Source organism: Geotrypetes seraphini, chromosome 3, assembly GCF_902459505.1.
Source record: "Geotrypetes seraphini chromosome 3, aGeoSer1.1, whole genome shotgun sequence".
Taxonomy (NCBI): domain Eukaryota; kingdom Metazoa; phylum Chordata; class Amphibia; order Gymnophiona; family Dermophiidae; genus Geotrypetes; species Geotrypetes seraphini.
In genome coordinates this window covers 156,654,727-156,676,487 of record NC_047086.1, presented here as the reverse complement: position 1 = coordinate 156,676,487, position 21,761 = coordinate 156,654,727, and the positions used below count along the sequence as shown (strand labels likewise).

Sequence of the window (21,761 nt, the reverse complement as noted above, 5' to 3'; positions counted from 1 at the left end):
CTCTCCTCCCTCTCCAGTATTTGCCTCCTGTCTTTCCCCTTTGGTCTAGGCCTCTCTCTTTCTCTCCGTCTTTCTTCTGTGAGGAGATCATGTTGATCTTGAACACTGAATAATTCTTCCACATTCTCCATATCACTGTACTGTAGTCTGGTCCAGCAGACTGCTTTGGCACTATTACATGGGTAATAGTAAATTCATTATGCATCAGCTTTCTACACAGAATGCCACAAGTCTCTATTTCTTGTGCTGTGCTTACATCTGCCAGCATCAGAAACTTGTGAGACAGATCCCTTGGCAATACTACACTTCGGAGCCCTTTGACCATCTGGTTCTGTATGGTTGCAGGCTTTAAAGCTCTGTTTACTGGAGGAGACTGTCCAGCATACATAGTTGCATCACTCTTACGGATCTGATCAGACAAGGTGGTATTTTTAGGCATGGAAAAACAGGACATGTTCTCCTCAATCTGCTCAGATGCCTTCAAATGCCCTTTAATATTCGTCTGATCTCGGGCTAAATCTTGCCTCCTGAGCTGATCTTCAAAGGAGAGCGGAGTGAGAGCCATATCGGCAGTGAGATCCGTTTTGGGCCGCATGTTGTGCAGGGCTGGACTAAGGCAAGTTGTAAGCTTCCTTCCATCGCTGACCTATCTTCCATAAGTCAGCAACGGAAGGAAGCTTACAACTCGCTGCTCTTGCTTGCTTCGGGCCTTCCTCGTTGCCGGGTCCTGCCTACTTTCGGAAACAGAAAGTAGGCAGGATCCGGCAGCGAAGAAAGCCCGAAGCAAGCAAGAGCAAGTTGTAAGCTGACCTGTCTCCTATAGCGAACCCATGCTCCGGGGCGTGTGCATGCCGACTTCCCTTCTCTTCCTCCCTCAGGACGTGACTTCCGGTTTCGGAGAGAAGCGGCATGCACATGTTAGAGCCCTGGAGCATGGATTCAAGTCGCTTGCTGGCGTTAAAAAAAAAAAAAAAAGTCAGGCTCCTGCGATTCAGGCTGTGCCAAGTCAGCCCGGTAAATCTCCAAGCCGGTGAGAAGGGTTTTTAAAAAAATGTTGAGCAGAAGGCGGCAGCAGCAGAAGCAGGATTGCGATCGAGATTATAGCCGGGCGCTCATCTAAATTAGCTGGGCGGAGCGCCCGGCTGAAAGGCCCTGGGGAGAACACTGCATATGTACTTCACCTCCCATCATGTTACCTTGAAATGCTGCGAAGGATCTTAGTGCTTTACTTGTTCCAAAACCAAGACAGCAGTCTCCTTATACATTACCCCCACTACCATTTGCCACTAAAAGCCTCTGCTCCCCCAACAGGACTCTAACACCATAACAGATGGGCAAGGAGTGAATAATGTCAACAGCTGCTTCCCCTCTCCAAACAGCATGGATGCTGCTGGAGGGCTGGGAGCAGGAGCTATGTGAGCAGGAAGATCCAGAGGGCGAGGGCTGAAAAATAATGGAAGAGAAAAAAGAACACAACAGATAGAACTAAGGGTCCAGATACACTAGAAGTGGCCCACAGACTCAAAGCTGGTGGAAGAGGAGTCTTGGTTAGGGAACTGGTACTCCTATGGGGATAAAGTGGACAGGTGTCCACTATATCACTTAAATTTCCTAGGACAAAGATAGCAAAAAATTTGAAATATTGTGCTGTTTTATTGGTGTAAAAATCACACAATTGCTATTTCTGATTCTGCTGAGATACATCCATGCAGTTAACATCTATGATCCCACAGCCAGAATAAGCCATTAAATAGAATATCTGCTGTTAGTCAGCAATTAATGCAAATTTACATACGAGATCAAAAGGTGTGTATCATACAATATACAACAAACCCTAATACAGTACATCAACCTGAATAGCAGGATACGCTCTGGGAGCTCTTTGTTAATAGTGAATGAAGCCTGTCTATATACCAGAAGAATAAGGCCCAGAAATAAGATAATGAAGAGTAAACCAAGTATCAAGAGAAACTGTTCATGGCATGTTTTTCTGGGAATTGAAGTTCACAGAAGTATTGACAGATAATAAAAATCTGTTAAGAGTAAAGATGGGTGTGTTGGAACGGTTAAGAAACCCATGAAGCATGCAGATTCAGACAATGCTTAAAAAATAAAAATGCAGTCATAAGACTGATCAGTACCCTATTCTTTTCACAGATGGCATTCTATAGAAGGTCTGTTAGGTTTGGAAACACTGCTGTATCTTGAGTCATAAGCATACTTCTAAAGCTGGATCATAAAGGAAACAAAGTAAAGATGACACGCAATCTGTGGGCATGAACCACACAAGGTTTAGTTAACATAAGAGGATGGCCTGCATATTTTCTATGGTGCCCTGAAGAATTGTGGTTATTGCAGAATGGCAGACCAGTTTATAATATAAGACTGACAAATTGTGAAAAAAAATAATTGTTTTCTATAAAACAAAGCTACCAAATTGAGCACAAATATGAAGAATGAAGTTCACTTTGGCTCATCTTGATAGATCATATTTTATTTTTAAATAAAATTTGCAGTGAAAGATGCAGCTTGATATATCATCTCAATGCCTTTGTAGGCTGGCAATATTTCCAATAGAAAAATTATGCTATTGCATCTAAACCATTAGAGGAACCTTAGATATTTAAATGAATTCCAGTTTCATTTTGGCCACTGAAAATGAGCAAGCTCAACTGCGAGCAAGAAATCCAACGTTAGGCATTTCAATAAAAAGTGCTAACAGTATTCCAAACCAAGAATAGTCATCCATATTCTTTCCTTAATATGAATATTTAACTAAAATGGAAGATGTACTGAACATAATCACAAAAAATAATGCTGAACAGTGTGCATGATAAGAATGTTTAAGTGGGTGAAAGAAACTAAGAGCCCTTCTTAGCTCCTTTATAACCATATGTTCACAGTTAATAGCAATTGGCTTAGAGGTGAGAGAATGGCCGAAGCTGTTCCAGTTGAACTTCCAAAGAAATTCTTTCTTCAAGCACATCCTGGAAAATAAAGATTGCAGATTCTGATTATAATTCCATAAATGTTTTAAATATGTTACGGAAAAACAAATCAGAATACAAAACATTTTAAAATTCTTCTAATTATTAGTCACTAGAAAGATAATTTGACCCTTTCTGGTCTTGAATGGTGAAACTATCCCTCCCTTTTTATCAAGCTGTGCTGCCAAACAGCACAAGCTAAATGCCAAGCCACTCATAAAGCACAGTTACTTACCATAACAGGTGTTATCCAGGGACAGCAGGCAGCTATTCTCACATATGGGTGACATCATCGACGGAGCCCGGATGCGGACGCCTCACAAGCAGACTTGCTTGAAGAAACTCGAAGTTTCTAGTCACCCGCACCACACATGCGCGAGTGCCTTCCTGCCAAGCGCAGGGCGCGTCTCCTCAGTTCAGATAGCTAGAAGAGAAGCCAACCCAGGGGAGGTGGATGGGTTGTGAGAATAGCTACCTGCTGTCCCTGGATAACACCTGTTACGGTAAATAACTGTGCTTTATCCCAGGACAAGCAGGCAGGTATTCTCACATATGGGTGATCTCCAAGCTAACCAGAATGGGATGGTGGGAGTGTTGGCAATTTAGGAGAATAAATTTTGTAATACTGTTTGGCCAAACTGTCCATAACGTCTGGAGAAAGTATCCAGACAATAGTGAGAAGTGAAGGTATGAACCGAGGACCAAGTAGCAGCTCTACAAATTTCCTCAATAGGTGTAGATCTGAGGAAAGCTACTGAAGCTGCCAAAGCTCTGACCTTATGGGCTGTGACTTTACTGTGAAGGGATAATCAGAATGATATACAAGCCGCCATCCAGTTGGAGATGGTACGCTTAGAAATAGGATGGCTCAACTTATTTGGATCGAAGGAAACTAAAAGTTGAGGAGCAGTTCTGTGTGGTTTGGTGCATTCCAAGTAGAAGGCCAAAGCACGTTTACAGTCCAGAGTATGAAGAGCTGATTCTCCAGGGTGAACATGAGGCTTTGGAAAAAACACTGGAAGAACAATGGATTGGTTGAGATGAAATTCCGAGACCACTTTAGGTAGGAATTTAGGATGAGTACGAAGAACCACTTTGTCATGATGAAACACCGTGAATGGTGGGTCAGCAACTAAAGCTTGCAGCTCACTGACTCTTCGAGCAGAAGTGAGGGCAATGAGAAACACCACTTTCCAAGTGAGATACTTCAGAAGAGCCTTATCAATTGGTTCAAATGGAGGCTTCATTAGTTGAATAAGGACAACATTGAGGTCCCAAACCACAGGAGGTGGTTTGAGAGGAGGTTTGACATTGAAGAGTCCTTTCATGAATTTGGAAACCACTGGATGAGCAGAGAGGGGTTTCCCTTCAATAGGCTGATGGAAAGCCGCAATTGCACTGAGATGGACTCGGATAGATGTAGACTTGAGGCCAGAATTGGATAAGTGCAAAAGGTAGTCCAAAACAGAAGATAAGGAGGAATGCTGAGGTTCCTTATGATGAGAAAAACACCACGTAGAAAATCTAGTCCACTTTTGGTGATAGTATTGTCTAGTGGTAGGCTTCCTAGAAGTTTCTAAAACATCTCTTACAGATTGAGAAAACTGAAGAGGGGTTATGTTGAAAGATACCAAGCTGTCAGGTGTAGAGACTGCAGGTTGGGATGAAGCAGAGATCCTTGACTCTGTGTAAGCAGAGCAGGAAATCCACCGAGGAGCAATTAGAATTATGGTGGTTTTGAGAATCAGAGGGAATGCATAGAGGCAGCTTATAGTTGTGGGGAGCTGCAAAGAGGTCTATCTGAGGTGTTCCCCATTGTGAAAAAAAGTGATGAAGAGGGGTGGAATGGAGTGTCCATTCGTGAGGCTGCAGAAGACAACTCAAGTTGTCCGCCAAGCAATTCTTCGCCCCTTCAATGTAGACAGCTTTGAGGAAGGTGTTGTGGCGGATTGCCCAGTCCCAAACCTTCAGAGCTTCTTGACAAAGGCAGGCAGATCCCGTCCCTCCCTGTTTGTTGACGTAATATATGGCGACTTGGTTATCTATCCGGATGAGGACTACCTGGTCGTGAAGAAGATGTTGAAAAGTGTTGAGAGCCTTGAAAATCGCTCTGAGTTCCAATAGATTGATGTGAGATTGACGATCCGTAGTGGTCCAGTGGCCTTGTGCACGGAGACCATCGAGATGAGCACCCCAAGCGTAGGTTGAAGAGTCTGTCGTGAGGACCTTCTGATGAGTGGGCGTTTGAAAAAGCAACCCTCTGGAAAGATTGGAAGAGAGCATCCAATGGAGAGACTTTTTCAATGAAGGAGTGACTGAAATGTGTCGAGAGGGAGGGTCGCAAACTTGCGTCCATTGAAATGCCAGGGTCCACTGAGGAATTCTGAGGTGAAGTCTGGCAAAAGGATTCACGTGTACTGTAGAGGCCATGTGACGTAGAAGAACCATCATGTGTCTCGCTGAGATGGAAGAGCGGGAAGACACTGTTTGATAGAGTTGAAGAAGAGCTTTCAGACGTTGATGTGGAAGGAATGCTCTGAGTCGGACAGTGTCCAGAACAGCTCCAATGAATTGTAGAGTCTGTGAGGGTTGAAGCTGAGATTTGGGAAAATTGATCTCGAATCCCAAACTTTGTAGGAACCAGGTAGTCTGTCGTGTCGCTACAATAACCCTTTGAGACATGGAATCTTTGATAAGCCAGTCGTCGAGGTAGGGAAACACCTGAAGACCATGATTCCTTACAGCTGCTGCTACTACTACCAGGCACTTGGTGAACACTCTGGGAGACGAGGCCAGGCCGAATGGTAGTACTCTGTATTGATAATGCAGATTCCCCACCCGAAATCTGAGGTACTGATGGGAGGCCAGGTGAATGGGGATATGAGTGTAGGCCTCCTTGAGATCCAGAGAGCATAACCAGTCATTCTGCTCGAGAAGGGGATAAAGGGATGCCAGGGACAACATTCAAATCTTTTCTTTGACTAGAAATTTGTTGAGAGCCCTGAAATCCAAAATGGGTCGCAGATCGCCCATCTTCTTCAGAATAAGGAAGTAACGGGAGTAAAACCCCCTGTTCTGCTGTTCCAAGGGAAATGGTTCGATGGCATGGAGACGAAGCAGAGCTTGAGCTTCCTGAAGAAGAAGGGCGGTCTGGGACGGATTGAAAGGATACTCTCTTGGAGGAAGCTCTGGTGGTACCTAAGAGAAATGAAGAGAGTATCCTTCCCTGATGATGGTAAGCACCCAGAGGTCGGATGTAATTATCGTCCATCGGTTGTAAAAATGATGGAGACGACTTCCTATAGGGGGAAAATGAGACAGAGTCAGAACGGTGGAGGTTATGCTCTGTTGTAAACAGTCAAAAAGGCTGAGAAGCCTTAGGTGCAGCAGAAGGTTGAGGTTTCAGTTGCTTCTGAGGTTGCTGTTTCTTAAGAGAAGGGCGAGTATAAGGAGCCGACTTTGGAGCAAAACGCCATTGATAGATAAGAGCAGGGTGTACAGATTTGGCAGGAGCTGGCTTTGGCTTAGGTCTGACAATAGAAGCAAAGGATTTTCATGGTCAATTTCTTGGTGGCTGCCTTGATGGATTCATCAAAGAGGTCATTGCCCTCATAAGGAATATTAGCTAAGCGGTCCTGAAGATTAGGGTCCATGTCAATGGTACGAAGCCAAGCAAGACGACGCATAGCTACAGAGCAAGCAGCCACTCGGGCAGACAACTCGAAGGCATCATAAGATGAATGGAGGAGATGCAAAGGAGTTGAGACAAAGAAGCAAAGACTTCCTGAAATTCGAAATGCATTTGGGTATTCAAATAATTCAAAAACTTCGGTAGTAGAGAAATAAGGAATTCAAAGTAAGTGATGAATTGAAAATTATAATTGAGGACTTTAGAGGACATCATAGCATTCTGGTAGGTGCTACGTTCAAATTTGTCCATAGTTTTCCCCTCCCTTTCCAGGAGGAAAGTTTATATCCACAAGTTGGATATAAACTTTGGAAGGATGGGAACTCTTCAAGGACTTGATGAGAAGGTGCAAAGGCGAGCCACGAAACTAGTCAAAGGAATGAAAAATTTGAGCTATGAAGAACGCCTCAGGAAACTGGGACTGTTCACACTCGAGAGGAGAAGACTGAGAGCCGATTTGATAGACTTTTAAAATATGAAATAGACCAAGAATCAGCATTACTAAGATTTTCAGATGTGACACGGACAAGAGGTCATAGCCTGAAACTAGGTGGCAGCAGGTTCAAGACGAATGCCAGGAAGTTCTGTTTCTCACAACGAGTGGTGGGCGCTTGGAATTCTCTTCCTGAGGGTGTTGTGACGGAGACTACTCTTCGGGGTTTCAAGCACAAGTTGGATATACACCTTCTTGCAAACCATATTGAGGGATACGGTAATTTCAGGTTTTCATAATAGAGAACTAAATGGGCCGCCGCGTGCGCGGATCGCCGGACTTGATGGACCTCGGTCTGATCCGGTGAAGGCATTTCTTATGTTCTTATAACTGAGAGTTGTCAAACCCTTTGTGATGCAGTCTTATACCTAGAGTCCAATTTTCCTGGAACAGCTGGTATGGAAAAAGGTGTTTCCATGCATCGACCAAAAGACTGATTCAAAAGCTTATGAAGAGGAAGCTTTAGTGATTCTGCCGGAGGTTGAGGAAGATGCATGACTTTGAGATACTCTTTAGAGTATTTAAAGCCAGTGTCCAATTGAAGATCCAAGTCCACAGCCATCTGACAAAGAAAAGATGAAAAAGATAGCTGATCCGCCAAAGCTTTGCCTCAAGAAGGACTCGAGGACACTGAGGCAGTTTGGGTCGAAGATGAAGCCTCGGCAGGAAAAAAGGCATCAAAGGAACATGGCGACTTAGACGGGGCAATTGAAACCGGGATATCCTTGAGGTCTGGCATTGGGAACCACGAATGAGGAGTCGGTGGTCTAGTCGAAGTTGGAATAGATCGAAGCTTAGTTGAAGAAGGCCGTTCTTTAGAAGAAGAACTGTGCCTGGAGGGATGCCTCGATGAAGGTTTCGATCGCCGGTGAGAACTGTGTCTGGAAGCAGATCTCGAGGATCGAGGAGACTTCGCCTCGGAGACGGAAGCAGCCGATGCTATCAAAGAATGGATAGGGCTGGAGGCTGTAGATCGAAGCTCTAGAGGCTTGTTGGAGGAACCTCGATGCACTCCCAAAGACTCTGCTCCTTGTATAGAGCGTGAGGATTTCTGTCGAGGCACTAGCAAAGAATCTGCTCCTTGCTTCACGTGCTTGGATACCAGACCAGACACTCGCAGAGACTCTGCTCCCTGCAAAGAGTGTGTAAGCTCAGACTGATGCAAAGGAAGCGGCTCGACCTCGCGGGAGTCTGCTTAATTGCCAGGCTGGATAAGAGGAAGCAGTTTGGGTCCCATATTTGTAAGGAACTGAATAAACTGCTTTTCTAACATGGTCTGGAAAGAAGCTGGCAAGGATGGATCCGCGTCTGAACCCGGACCACCTGCCTTGGCTGGAGGTTCCTTCGAGGTAGTGTGAGTGTGCTTCGACCTGGGAATCTTAGGTACTTTAATCACTACCGGTGGAACCGACTGCTGAGCTATCTGACCTGAGGAAACGGGGGAAGATACAGCAGATGTCGTTGAAGAAAGAGCCGCTGCAAACGATGAAGGTCTGATGAGGCTCGAGGTGGAAGCAGTAGAAGTAGGAGGAGCCTCGGTAGTAGTCGAGGCTAAAGTCGCCTTCGAAGTCGAGGGGTCAGAAGAAGACTCCATCCCGAAGAGCTGGTCTACCAAGATACAATGACGATTGAAAGCACGAGGCTGAAGTGTTTGACAAGGCAGGCACGACCGAGGATGATGATTCGGCCCAAGACACTTGAGGCAGCGATGATGTGGGTCCGTAAGAGATATTGTGCGCCGACACTTGCCACACTTCTTGAAGCCCGTAACAGATCGGGGCATAGAAGAAAAAAATAGCTGCCGCAAGATCGAAGCTCTTGGGCTGCGGCCGGGCGGCTTGTCCCAGAACGGAAGAATTTTTTTTTTTTTTTAAAAGAAAGAAATAAAATAAAGTAAGAACAACGATTTGTGAGAAAAAGAAGTACAAACCGCGGTTCAGAGAAGGCACTAAATAACAAACTTCATGCAGAGAGTCAAAGACGGACTTCTCGGCTCGCGGAAAACTGAGAATTGAGGAGATGCACCCTGCGGTGGGCGGGAAGGCAATCGCGCATGCGTGGTGCGGGCGACTCGAAACTTTGAGATTCTTCAAGCAAGTCTGCTTGTGAGGCGTCCGCATCCGGGCTCCGTCGATGATGTCACCCATATGTGAGAATACCTGCCTGCTTGTCCTGGGATAATAATAGAATGGGTGTTTCAGCAATTCGCTCTAAAAGGAGGGTATATTTGTTTAATTACAAAATATGAAGAAGTTTTTGCTGCAAAAAATCATAATCACTCATTTTCAAAACATGGGTTCCACTAACCTTATAATTATTTGTGCTGTAACAAACACTAGTTTGGTATTTGACCTCTACTGTAGTATTACTACTATATTACCCTTTGTTATATGGCATTTTGGGTTACAGTTTATTCTGGTTTTGTAAACCTCAACAAAATATCTGAAAAATAAAAAATCATTTTAAAATAGCATTATGTACAAACTGCACAGCCCTTAAAATACATATAAGATCATCAATTCTCAACTTTTATCAAATAAAATTTTTACTATTTATAATTTTTATTGTTTCCCCACTGTTCTCAGGTCTGATCTTATCATGGAATATTGTAATGAGAAAAGTGGAGTGAATAGTTGTCAACACTATAAACTGCAGGCGAAAGTAATAATTTGTAAGGCTTCAGGCTTATTAAGTATTTCATCAGTGATGTGTTTATATCATCCTTTTTTCACATTTTGGCAAAAACTTAGTACTATTATGAAACAGTTGGGGTTATTATTATTTGCCCTTTAAGTCCTTGACTAGTCATGTCGAATATTTTATGTAAATGTTATGTATGATGGAAGTATGACATAATCCACTGGTACATCATCTGTTCACTGGACCAACATCAGAAAAGTGTCTTTTAAATGGCCATGGTGTTTTTTTCAAGATGGTGCTGCCACTGCTTGATGACTAACAAGAATTCTACAGACAGTTTGATTAAAGCAGGTAAGAGATCCTTATGTCAATAAGCAGTTTCTGGTTGTGAGATACTTTAGACTAGAAATTTTTCTCGTTTTTGTTTGGTAGTATTCCGAGCAGTCAGTTGATAAACAGTGACTGGGGAGATCTTGCATACACTATTAGAAGGAGTATGTCAGCATACAAAATATAACTGTTTTGTGATACAACATTAATTTTTAAAAATTTTATTAAGCATTTGTTATACTGCCACACATCATGATAGTTTACAAACCAGAGTATTTGTAAACAGAATATTACATTTAAAAATCAAGAATACAGTGGTGCCTCGCATAACGGACGCCTCGCACAGCGAACGCTGCGCACAACGAACTTTATGTCTTGATCCGTACAACGAACTTCGTTTCACACAACAAAGTCGCCCGAGCTGCATCCTTCCGCGCAGGCACTGCGCTTAACTGCCCTCTCTCCGCCTGGTTCCCTCTTGCCCCCCCCGACTCCCCGACACGATCGGGGCAAAAAGGAGCCCAAGCCCTCTTGCCCCGCCGATTCCCCAACTCCCCACACAATATCGGGCCAGGAGGGAGCCCAAGTCCTCCTGGCCACGGCGACCCCCTAACCCCACCCTGCACTACATTACGGGCAGGAGGGATCCCAGGCCCTCCTGCCCTCGACGCAAACCCCCCCTCCCCCCAACGACCGCCCCCCCCCCAAGAACCTCCGACCGCCCCCCCAGCCGACCCGCGACCCCCCTGGCCGACCCCCACGACACCCCCAACCCCCTTCCCCATACCTTTCTGTAGTTGGCCGGACAGACGGGAGCCAAACCCGCCTGTCCGGCAGGCAGCCAACGACGGAATGAGGCCGGATTGGCCCATCCGTCCCAAAGCTCCGCCTACTGGTGGGGCCTAAGGCGCCTGGGCCAATCAGAATAGGCCCGGGAGCCTTAGGTCCCTCCTGGGGGCGGGGCCTGAGGCACATGGGCCCAACCCGACCATGTGCCTCAGGCCCTGCCCCCAGGAGGGACCTAAGGCTCCCGGGCCTATTCTGATTGGCCCAGGCGCCTTAGGCCCCACCAGTAGGCGGAGCTTTGGGACGGATGGGCCAATCCGGCCTCATTCCGTTGATGGCTGCCTGCCGGACAGGCGGGTTTGGCTCCCGTCTGTCCGGCCAACTACAGAAAGGTACGGGGAAGGGGGTTGGGGGTGTCGGCCAGGGGGGTCGCGGGTCGGCTGGAGGGGCGGTCGGAGGTTCTTGGGGGGGGGCGGTCGTTGGGGGGAGGGGGGGGTTTGCGTCGAGGGCAGGAGGGCCTGGGATCCCTCCTGCCCGTAATGTAGTGCAGGGTGGGGTTAGGGGGTCGCCGTGGCCAGGAGGACTTGGGCTCCCTCCTGGCCCGATATTGTCGGGGAGTTGGGGAATCGGCGGGGCAAGAGGGCTTGGGCTCCCTTTTGCCCCGATCATGTCGGGGAGTCGGGGGGGCAAGAGGGCTTGAGCTCCCTTTTGCCCCGATCGTGTCGGGGAGTCGGGGGGGCAAGAGGGCTTGAGCTCCCTCTTGCCCCGATCGTGTCGGGGAGTCGGGGGGGCAAGAGGGCTTGAGCTCCCTCTTGCCCCGATCGTGTCGGGGAGTCGGGGGGGGCAAGAGGGCTTGAGCTCCCTCTTGCCCCGATCGTGTCGGGGAGTCGGGGGGGGCAAGAGGGCTTGAGCTCCCTCTTGCCCCGATCGTGTCGGGGAGTCGGGGGGACAAGAGGGCTTGAGCTCCCTCTTGCCCCGATCGTGTCGGGGGTGCCAGGGACCACACGGAGTCACCCACCGTACCACCCGATTCGGGTAAGCGCAGGTATCGGTGGGTGGCTTATTTGCGGGGGGGTGCTTTATTTTACATTTTTTTCTAAAAAGGGGGGGCTGTCTTATTTGATGGCCCTGCCTTATCATCGGGGAAACACGGTAGAAAAAAAAAAAAATGAACAGTTAAGTCCCAGTTTTTGCCGCTGAGACTCTGCCCTCTCACTGTAAAATTAGACTCTACTTAGTCTGTCTTTAAATTTAAAAAATGTGTGTTGTTTTAAAAAACAATTATGTTTTTAGATGTATCTAAATAAAAATAATAACCAAAAATTTATCTTTTTTTATGTCATCTTAGCATATTTTATGCTACAGAACGAATTATTTTTTTTAACATGTATTGTTATGGGAAAACGCGTTTCACACAACGAACGTTTCACATAACAAACTTGCTCCTGGAACGGATTAAGTTCGTTGTGTGAGGCACCACTGTAAAACAAATTAAAATATAAAAACAAAATGATTAGTGAATAATACAAGAGGGCAAGAATGAGCAGAACAAAATTTCCAAATTTCCATAAGGCAAATGGAAAATAAAAGGCTACAAATATACGAAGGAGTTCCATTTAACCCCACTCAGAGCACAGTACAGGCACAAGATCCTTTATATGAAATTCCGAAAATCAAAAAGCTCTGAAAACCGAAATTTGACGCTTCATTATGTTTGAAGATATTGCTCTAATCCCATAGCTTGGAATATGTTTGTGTTGGAAGTGCTTGAAGTGTTTAATGTTTACCTTATTTTGAAATAAAGTTTGGTGGCAATTTTATGGTCTGTCTTTTTCTGATTTAACATTACCATTCCAAAATCAAAAAATTCCAAAAATTGAAATATGCCTGGTCCCAAGTATTTCGGATAAATGATTTTATACCTGTACTATAAAAACCAACCAATTATAAGTCATAACAATGCTGTAGTAATCACAGTTTTAAGGGCACACTTAAATTTCCTAAATGGAGATTCAGATCAAAGTCAGAAGCAAAAGATTCCAGATGGACAGAAATATGCAACAAGAAATTATGCTATGTAAACAGGAGTACCACTACAACTTACTTGATGAGGTAGTGTCCCAAAATTTTTCTTGCTTTTCTCGGAAGAGGCATCAGCCATGATACTACCATGGCCGTTGCCTAATTAAAGAAAAAACACCACACATTTGAGGTGATTCGAGATTGCAAGCTTAAGCAAAGATGATATATTTCCCAGGTTAAATAAGCTAAGAGAGTCTACTTCTCCATTCCAATTGCATCTGCAATGATTTTATGGGACTGAATACATATGCTTTGATGGTATTGATGCATTTTCTAGGCAATTGATTTTATGTTAGACTGAATATGTCTGTTTTATCTTTGAATGGATTCTTAACTTTTAATGTATGTAACTCCTTGTAAAACATTTTGGATAAAAACAGTATAGAAAATTTTTAAAATAAATAAATAATTAATTATAACCATAAGCTTATTACTATAGTATCTCAAATGTCTTCCTTTCCCCCTAGGACTACATGGTCAGAGAATTCCCCTTCAGCTAACAACTGGCTCAATTATTCAGCATTAAAATAACTAAATTGAAAGATGCTCTCTCCGATTGGTGAATACACATTGTCTTCATCATTATTGTGAGATTCCTTTAACTTGCTATTCTTGATTCTCTCTCACATACCCTCTCTAGTATGATATTTGACTAACAGCTGTCATAAAGCTCAATATCCTGTTTCCAGCAGTGGCCAACCCAGGTCACAAGTACCTGGCAAGATCCCAGAATAAAACATATTTTATGCTGCTTATGCTAGAAATTAGCAGTGGATTTCCCCATATTCATCTTAATAATGGCTTATGGACTTCTCTTTTAGGAAGTTATCCAAACCTTTTTTAAACCCTGCTAAGCTGTTTCACCACATTCTCTGGCAACGAATTTCAGAGATTAATTACACATTGAGGCCCTGATTCTCTAAAAGTGCGTCCCGATTTTAGGCAGCTGTAGACGTCCTACAGCTGTCTAATCAGCCAATCGGGATGCACGTTTTTTTAAAAAAAAAATGCTCCCCAGGCAGGCCTGAAGGCGCCTCCGGGAGCCTAGGGAGACCCGCAAGATGCCTAAGCTCGTCTAAGGGCCTTAGGCGGGCCTTAGGCTGAACCTAGGCGGCCCTACGCGTCTCCCTAGTAGATGAGAAGCTTAAAAATGTAGGCCAGCAAAATGCTGGTCTACATTGTAAGTAGACGCGGCCGCTATACTTATCGCGGCAAGGGATCTCTCTGCCGCTATAAGTATAGCGGGCCGTGGCCCCTGACCGATCACTGGCAGGAGGGTGGCCAAACCCTCCTGCCCGAAGACGCACCTCCCTCCCCGACACTACCGACCGCCCCCCCCCGACATTACTGATCCCCCCCGACAATATCGGTCGCTGGCAGGAGGGTGCCCAATCCCTCCTGCCCGAAGACGCACCACCCCCGGCGCTAACAACCCCCACTCCACCAAACCTGTTCTTACAGATGGGTCTTGCATGTCGAGCAAGCAGGCACGCCTCGTCGAAATGAGGCGGGCCCGCCCCTTCCCGGCCCATCCCGCCGAAGCCTAAGGCCTGATTGGCCCAGGCTCTAGAAGCCTGGACCAATCAGGCCTTAGGCATAGCGGGTCCGCCCATCCCCACTTAATCTAAGGCCTGATTGGCCAATCAGACCTTAGACTTAGTAGGGATGGGCGGACCCGCTATTCCTAAGGCCTGATTGGTCCAGGCTTCTAGAGCCTGGGCCAATCAGGCCTTAGGCTTCGGCGGGATGGGCCGGAAAGGGGCGGGCCCGCCTTATTTCGACGAGGCGTGCCTGCTTGCTCGACGTGCAAGACCCATCTGTAAGAACAGGTTTGGTGGAGTGGGGGTTGTTAGTGCCGGGGGGGGGGGGGGGGCGTCTTCGGGCAGGAGGGATTGGGCACCCTCCTGCCAGCGACCGATATTGTCGGGGGGTGTGGGGGCGATCGGTAGTGTCGGAGGGGGCGGTCGGTAGTGTCGGGGAACCCTCCTGCCAGTGATTGGTCAGGGGGCCACGGCCCGCTATACTTATAGCGGCAGAGAGATCCCTTGCCGCGCTAAGTGTTGCGGGCAGTGTCTAATCTAACCCGATTCTCTAACCCGCGTCTGTAACATGGACCCGGTTACAGAATCGGGGTTTAGTTTAGGCCGATTCTGAATAGGACGCCTCTCCCGGGCCTCCTATACAGAATCAGGGCCTAGGTGTCTTGCGGGCCTCGCCTTCAATATAGGCGGCCTGCCTGGGGAGCATTTTTTTTTAAAAAACGTGCATCCCGATTGGCTGATTAGACAGCTGTAGGACGCCTACAGCTGCCTAAAATCGGGACGCACTTTTAGAGAATCAGGGCCTGAGGGCTGTTTTAAATCTACTACTTAGTAGCTTCATTGCATGCCCCCTAGTCTTTTTTGAAAGAGTAAACAAATGACTCACATCTACCTGCTCCACTCCACTCAGAATTTTATAGACCTCTATTATATCTTCCCCGAGTTGTCTCTTCTCCAATGGACCATACTTCATCACGACGGCTCAAACTTTCATCTCAGATCTTCTTCCTATAGCACTACAGATTGTCCCACAGTTTCTCATCTGGAGTTGTTCCAACTGTTTGGAAATCTGCTATTGTTTATCCTGTATTATTAAAAAAAACACCACTAATTTACCCTGGCTCCCACTCTTCCTATAATTAATGCCCAGTATCTAATTTACCATATATACTCAAATATAAAACAAAGTGACTCTCTCCTCCCCCCCAAAAAAAAGGAGGAAAAAAGGTTGACTTGAATATAAACTGAGATTAGAAACTTGGGTGATCCTGGTGAGCCAGTCTACAAAGACCAGACATCCTTGCCATAAGTTTTAACATTAAATATTAGTGCAAGACCCCTGATGAAGGGGATTTTGATCTCTAAAAGTTAATTAAAATGTATTAAAATTAGTCCAATAAAAAGATTACGTTATTTTCATTTATAAATGTTTATCAATATAGCTACACTACTACTTTATTCTAAAGCAACAAAAAACCATCTTCTCTACCTTATGTAAGCTCTGGTTTCTGTTTTCCTCATCTTCTCTTCATTCTCCATGCCATCCAGCATCCTCCCTCTTTCTCTATTTCTTCCATTTTTCTCTGCCTCCACTCCCTCCCCCATGCTCTGGTATCCCTCCCTTCTCCTTTCCTTCCTTCCCAAACCAACTCACCCCATGGTCTGGCATCTGCTTCCCTTCCCCATGTCCTGGGATCTCTCTCTTCTTTTCTTCATCCATCTCTCCCTCCATGCTCTGGCATCTCATTTCCATCTGTCTATCCCTCCATTTGTGATGGTTTGGCATCTGTCTCCTTCCCTCCCCCATGCCCTGGCATCTCTCCCTCCCCCTCCATGCTTTGGTATCTCCTCCCTTCTTTGTTTCTCCCTGGTCTGACATCTGTCTCCTTCCCTTCCTCCATGCCCTGGCATCTCTTCCTCCCCTCCATGGCCTGGCATCTCCTTCCTTTTCTACCTTTGTCTCCATCCTTTCTTTCCCCATGGTCTGGCATCTTTCTTTTGTCTCCTGTCCCTCCCCATGGTCTGGCATCTTTCTTTTGTCTTCTCTCCCTTCCTCTCTCCCCCAATCAGGTGAAGAATTTCTCTTCCTCTCCCCTCTCTCTCTTTGTCACCCTCCAGTCTGCAGTGCAACCTTTACAATTCACTGCTCTTGTTGCATCGGGCCTTCCTCTCTGCCGGGTCCCGTCTACTTCCTGTTTCCACAAAGGCAGGACCCGGCAGCGAGGAAGGCCCAACACCAAGAGCAGTGAATTGGGAACACTGCTGCTTCTTGATGCCAGTGCCGGTCATCAGAGTACCTAGAGTGACAACCCCCTCCGTTACACCACTGGTCACTATCCTGCCTATTGGGGGAGAGGGAGGGGGTTTCGCCACTATCCACAATACATGCCCCCACCCCGAGTCACTGACCTCCAAATACCCATTGGTGCTGCTGCAGATTCGTTGACCTCCATGCACACCCCCAAAAAGAGCTGCTGACCTCCTTATACTTGTAGGTTCTGATACGGCCGATCCACTTTAAGTTGAACCTGGCGGAGCCTTAAGTATCTGCACATGTTCAAGGTTTGTCGGCTCCTGTCCCCTCTGAAATTCTCAGAGGTGGGAGCCAGCAGACTTTGAGCATCTGCATCTGCAGATGCTCAAGGCCAAGCCCGGTTCAACATACAGCGGATCATCAGCAGCACAATCCCCGAGTGTATGGAGGCCAGCAGTTCTGGAGGGTGCATAGAGGTCAGCGAATCTGTGGTGACAGCACTAATGGGTATATAGGAGTCAGTGACTGGGGGTGGGTGGGGGCAAGTATGTGAATAGCAGCTCCGGGGAGGGTACATGTATTGTGGATAGCGACTTGGAGGGGAGGATGTCCTAGTAGTTCAGTAGGAAGAGGACAGCTGTACCAAGTGATCAGGTGGTGGTTTGAATATAAACTGAGATTCCCATTTTTGGGCCATTTTTGTGACCCCAAAATCTCAGTTTATATTCGAGTACTTTTTTTTTTTCAAACTTTCTGAGAAAATTGCCTATGACCAACTATTAACTCATGCTGAATCTTTTCACATTTTTCACCCATAACAGTTAGGTTTCCGTGCTGGACACCATATAGGCTTTGCACTTAGTGAGGATCCATAATCATTTTGAAAAAGGAGGTACTGCTTTGGTACTGGTGCTTCGATGCATCCTTGGGCTGGGCTGAGGCAGGTATGGAAGCCTTTAATATTTGTGAAGACTGCATTTGCAGTAGTCCTGAAAGCTCCGAGTGTAGTCCAGATCTCCTCCTGGAGAGACAGTGCAGAAGAGACATCAGCTTGGAAGCAGTCTGCTGTAATTGATGTAAGGATGTGGGAAACCTTGATGTCAAGGCACGCCTATGAGGAGAAATCAGTTAGATGGAAGAGAGTGGTCTCAGGTGCATCAATGCTTAATTTGTTCAAGGAAGTCATGCTTTGCCTTGAAGGGGAAAAATCTGTGTGCTACTTAGCTTTCTTAAGTGCTGCATCCCCCAAAGCTCAAGGCATAAATAAAGATGATGTAGAGTGCTGCCTCTGTAAGGGAAGATTAGGTTCTTCTTTCCAGTATAAAGGAACACGAGTCTTGACCAGTAGGTTATTCTTATTTACCCACAAGGTTTGCTGAAGGAATCATCCATAGCTTTTCATCTCCACCTCCTTGTGTCAATAGACAGTGCCCTATCTCCTCAGTTCGTACCAAAGCAGGTGATCACCACTTAAAGAGGAGAAATAAGGGCGGCACAAGGAACTCCCAGACCAAGTCAAGTCTTTTCTGCAACAAAGACAGTGAATCAAACTCCTTGAACTTTAATGCAAACAATGTGGAACCAAACAAGCCATCTCCCTGAGTGCAGCCATCATTAACATTTATACAGCTGTTATATGCTTTCCCACCAACTTTGCCACAGTGAGCTATTGCATAAGTTATTGTACTTGCTTGACAGTTGAATCAAACTCATCTTTATGCTCTCTTGGCTGCTCCAAGGTAGAGAATGACACGGGGAAAAAAATCTGTCCCCGTCACTGCACCTTCCCCAGCCCACCATCCTCTGCACCGCCCCGTCACCGCCGTTCCCTTCACCGCCCCGTCACCGCCATCCCTTTCACCGCCCCGTCACCGCCACTGCCATCCCATTCACCGCCCCGTCACCATCCCCGTAGCATCCATATAAGCCTCAGTACTGCGAAACACCATGAAGACAGAAGCCTCAGTACTGCGAAACACCATGAAGACAGAAGAGAGTCCTGCCACTACTACTACTGCACTGAGAATCAGTTTCAGTGCCTCTGCCATGTAGTAAAAACAGAACATAAAATAAATCAATTGACTTGTCCTCCCTTGCAATGACGTGTCCCCCATGTTCACCTATAGCTCGAATCAGGTCAATTGTGCACACTAAAAATGCCCACCTGAGCACATAGTCATGCCGATGCTGCAGTACAATGAGCAACAGGAGGATCTGGAACGTGAACGCAGGCAGGCAATGATATAAAAACAGCAGACACCCGACCGATTGCAGCGTTCCGCCATCTCCCTCCCTCCACCTCACCTTAGATGTAGACTGGCACACATCACTAGGATTCTGCTCCCCTCCCCCATTTCCTTGAAATTGTGCCTATGAAATGTAGCCTTTGCCCCTATCTCAGATTATCCAAGCAGAAATTTGCCTGAATCAAGTGCCAAGAGAAAGTTCAAAACTGGCCAGAATAAAACAGATTAGGACATGTAGTAGATAGGCCAGGTAGCAAGTTGCCTGACACGAGTGTAAGGATGATTTGGCTATGACCACCACCTAATGGCAAAAGGATCAGCCTTCAGCTGCAGTGGTAACAGAAAACCAGGCAAAGGGTGGCCACATAGTCTGCTGCTACCAACTGTTATAACAGAAAGGAAAACAAATGTCCTGGTCTCTCGAAAGATAATATGAAGGCTCATTTTCAAAGCACAGAAACCTATGCCTGGCCACATAAGAATTAGGCTAGTGAGTGGTAGAGAGACATATTACCAAAAGACAAAGTGAGGGTCAAGTACACCACCTGCACAATAATGTTTAATTGAACCCGATATACCCCACGATCCAAACCAGCTCAAGGTGGTTTGCAGAGCCAAAACAAACTGACAAGGCAACGCTCCCTGTCTGGAAGAAAAGCAGTTTTGTACAATATGAGCAGTCCTACTGCATTGCTAGATATGGACCATCCACACCTCCTCTGAAGAGAATGAGTTCCAAAAAGCTGTTCTCTGCAGCGTAGGCCCAGCTCCCTGACATTGTGCACCAGAAACTTGCGGAATCCCGAGGGCAACATGTGTTTGGTTTTTTTGTTGCTCCCATAACCAATGTTTGGCATCAGTATTTGGCCCTTGAACCTCCTGCGAACTCTATTATCAATACCTCTGGGTTTACGCCAATTTCGCTAAAAGGAAGGAAAGAAAGTTTAGAAGCTTTTGAATATGAGAGCTAAAGCCACACTAAGGACCCAATTCTGCAAATGCACACGCGTGGCTGCTCGAGTTCAATCTTCTCCTCTGCTGCAACTTCCTGTTTCCTGTTGCATCAGAGGAGAAGATTGAACTCGAGCAGCCGCGCGTGCACGGCTCTTTGAAAGTGTGCCGGTCGCCGAAAAAGAAAGCCTGCAAACTAAGATGAGGTGGAGAGAGGGAGCTGGCTAAATGCTACCATCGATCGGGCGGGTGGGGGCTGTGGGGACCGCGCGATCTTTGATGCCTCACTGCGGTGACAAGACCATTCACCGCTCCACGGGGCGGTGAATGACCTTGTTCCCGTCCCTGCAGCGACTACTATTTTTCTTTCCCCGTTTCGGCAGGTTACCCGCAGCTAAACACGGTTAACCGCCACCGTGTCATTCTCTATTCCAAGGCAAGCATTTGGAGACACACATCCGTGTCTGAGACAGTAAGCAGGCTAAATTAACATATGACAGGGTGGACGTCAAGACTCATGTTCCTGTATTCTAGAAAGATTATTGAGATAAGAACCTAATCTTCCCTTCCAGTGCAAATGGAACAAGAGTCTTGATCAGTGGGGCATACCAAAGCTGTCCCCTGAGTCTAGAATGGAGCAGATGAGCCTGCTTCTAGCACAGAGGACCCAAATGTGATGTATATTTGTGTCATCATGACCACTCTGTAAAACTATGTGAAAGAACGGAGAGTGGACCATGTAGCTGCCCTACAAATTTCCTCGTGTAGAACTGCCTGGGATTCTGACCATAAAGCAACCATACTACTGGTGGAATGTGCCTTCAAGGATATTGGCAGTTGTTTACTGCAGGCAATATATACAGACAAAATAGCCATGTGGATCCATCTAAGAACAGAAGACTTAGATGCTGGCTTTCCCAGTCTGTCAGGACTGGTGAGCACAAAAAGATGTTCTAAAATATGAAAATCATTCAGCACCTCGAGAAAACAGAGAAGACTTTCCTCATGTCCAGTTACTCCAAAGCTTTATCCCTTTTCTTGAATGCAGGCAGTTGGACTTAAACCTTTGGCCTAAAAGAGGGTACCATGCACTGAAACACACCAACCTCCATAAATCTGAGGAATGGCTTTCTGCATGACAGAGCCTAAATCTCCAAAACCCTTCTTGCAGTAGCTACAGCTACCAGGAAGACAGACTTGATGGTCAAATCCATCAGTGACACCTCTTGTAAGGATTTATACAGAGCTTTACTAAGGGCCCATAGCATAATGTTAGGATTCTACGTTGGAAATGGTTGTTCCACGGTAGGATGCAAATGCAATGCTCCTTTCAGAAACCTGAACAAAACTGAATGAGAAGTCAAAGACCCTTTCTTCACTTGAGCCCTAAAGCACGAGAGGCTTGCTACCTCTACCTTGAGGGAGCCAACCACTAGGCCCTTTTAGAGACTGTCCTGAAGAAAATGATAGGGTCATGGAAATTGGAGCCATAAAAGGCTGTACCTTCTGTTTCACACACACCAGTGCTGAAAAGTCTTCCAAGCCTTAGCAGAGGCTTTGACTGTAGCTGGCTGCTTAGATTGTAGGAAAATAGCTATTACTCCCTCTGAATATTCTTTATTCCTTAGAGCTGCACGCTCAATAGACATGCTGGAAGCCCAAATTGTTTCGGACTCTCCAGGGTAACTGGACCCTGCAATAGCAATGCTGTGCGAATAGGCAGTCTGAGGCATTTGTCATGCTGTAGCCAAATCGGAATTGTA

General features: G+C 46.2%; 1 protein-coding gene across 9 annotated transcripts in view; it reads right to left on the bottom strand.

Moving 5' to 3' along the window:
- Positions 1-1,633: 1,633 nt before the first annotated feature.
- REPS1 (RALBP1 associated Eps domain containing 1) overlaps positions 1,634-21,761 on the bottom strand; it is a 234,711-nt gene continuing 214,583 nt past the window's right edge. For 4 of the 9 annotated variants that reach the window (XM_033938631.1, XM_033938627.1, XM_033938628.1 and 1 more), the window contains one exon: positions 1,634-2,987. In XM_033938631.1, the coding sequence (XP_033794522.1) occupies positions 2,759-2,987 (229 nt within the window). In that variant the 3' untranslated portion in view covers positions 1,634-2,758. Of the gene's footprint in view, positions 2,988-15,457; positions 15,632-21,761 lie in introns of those variants that run through there. The other 5 variants (XM_033938629.1, XM_033938630.1, XM_033938634.1 and 2 more) reach the window with 2 other exon arrangements.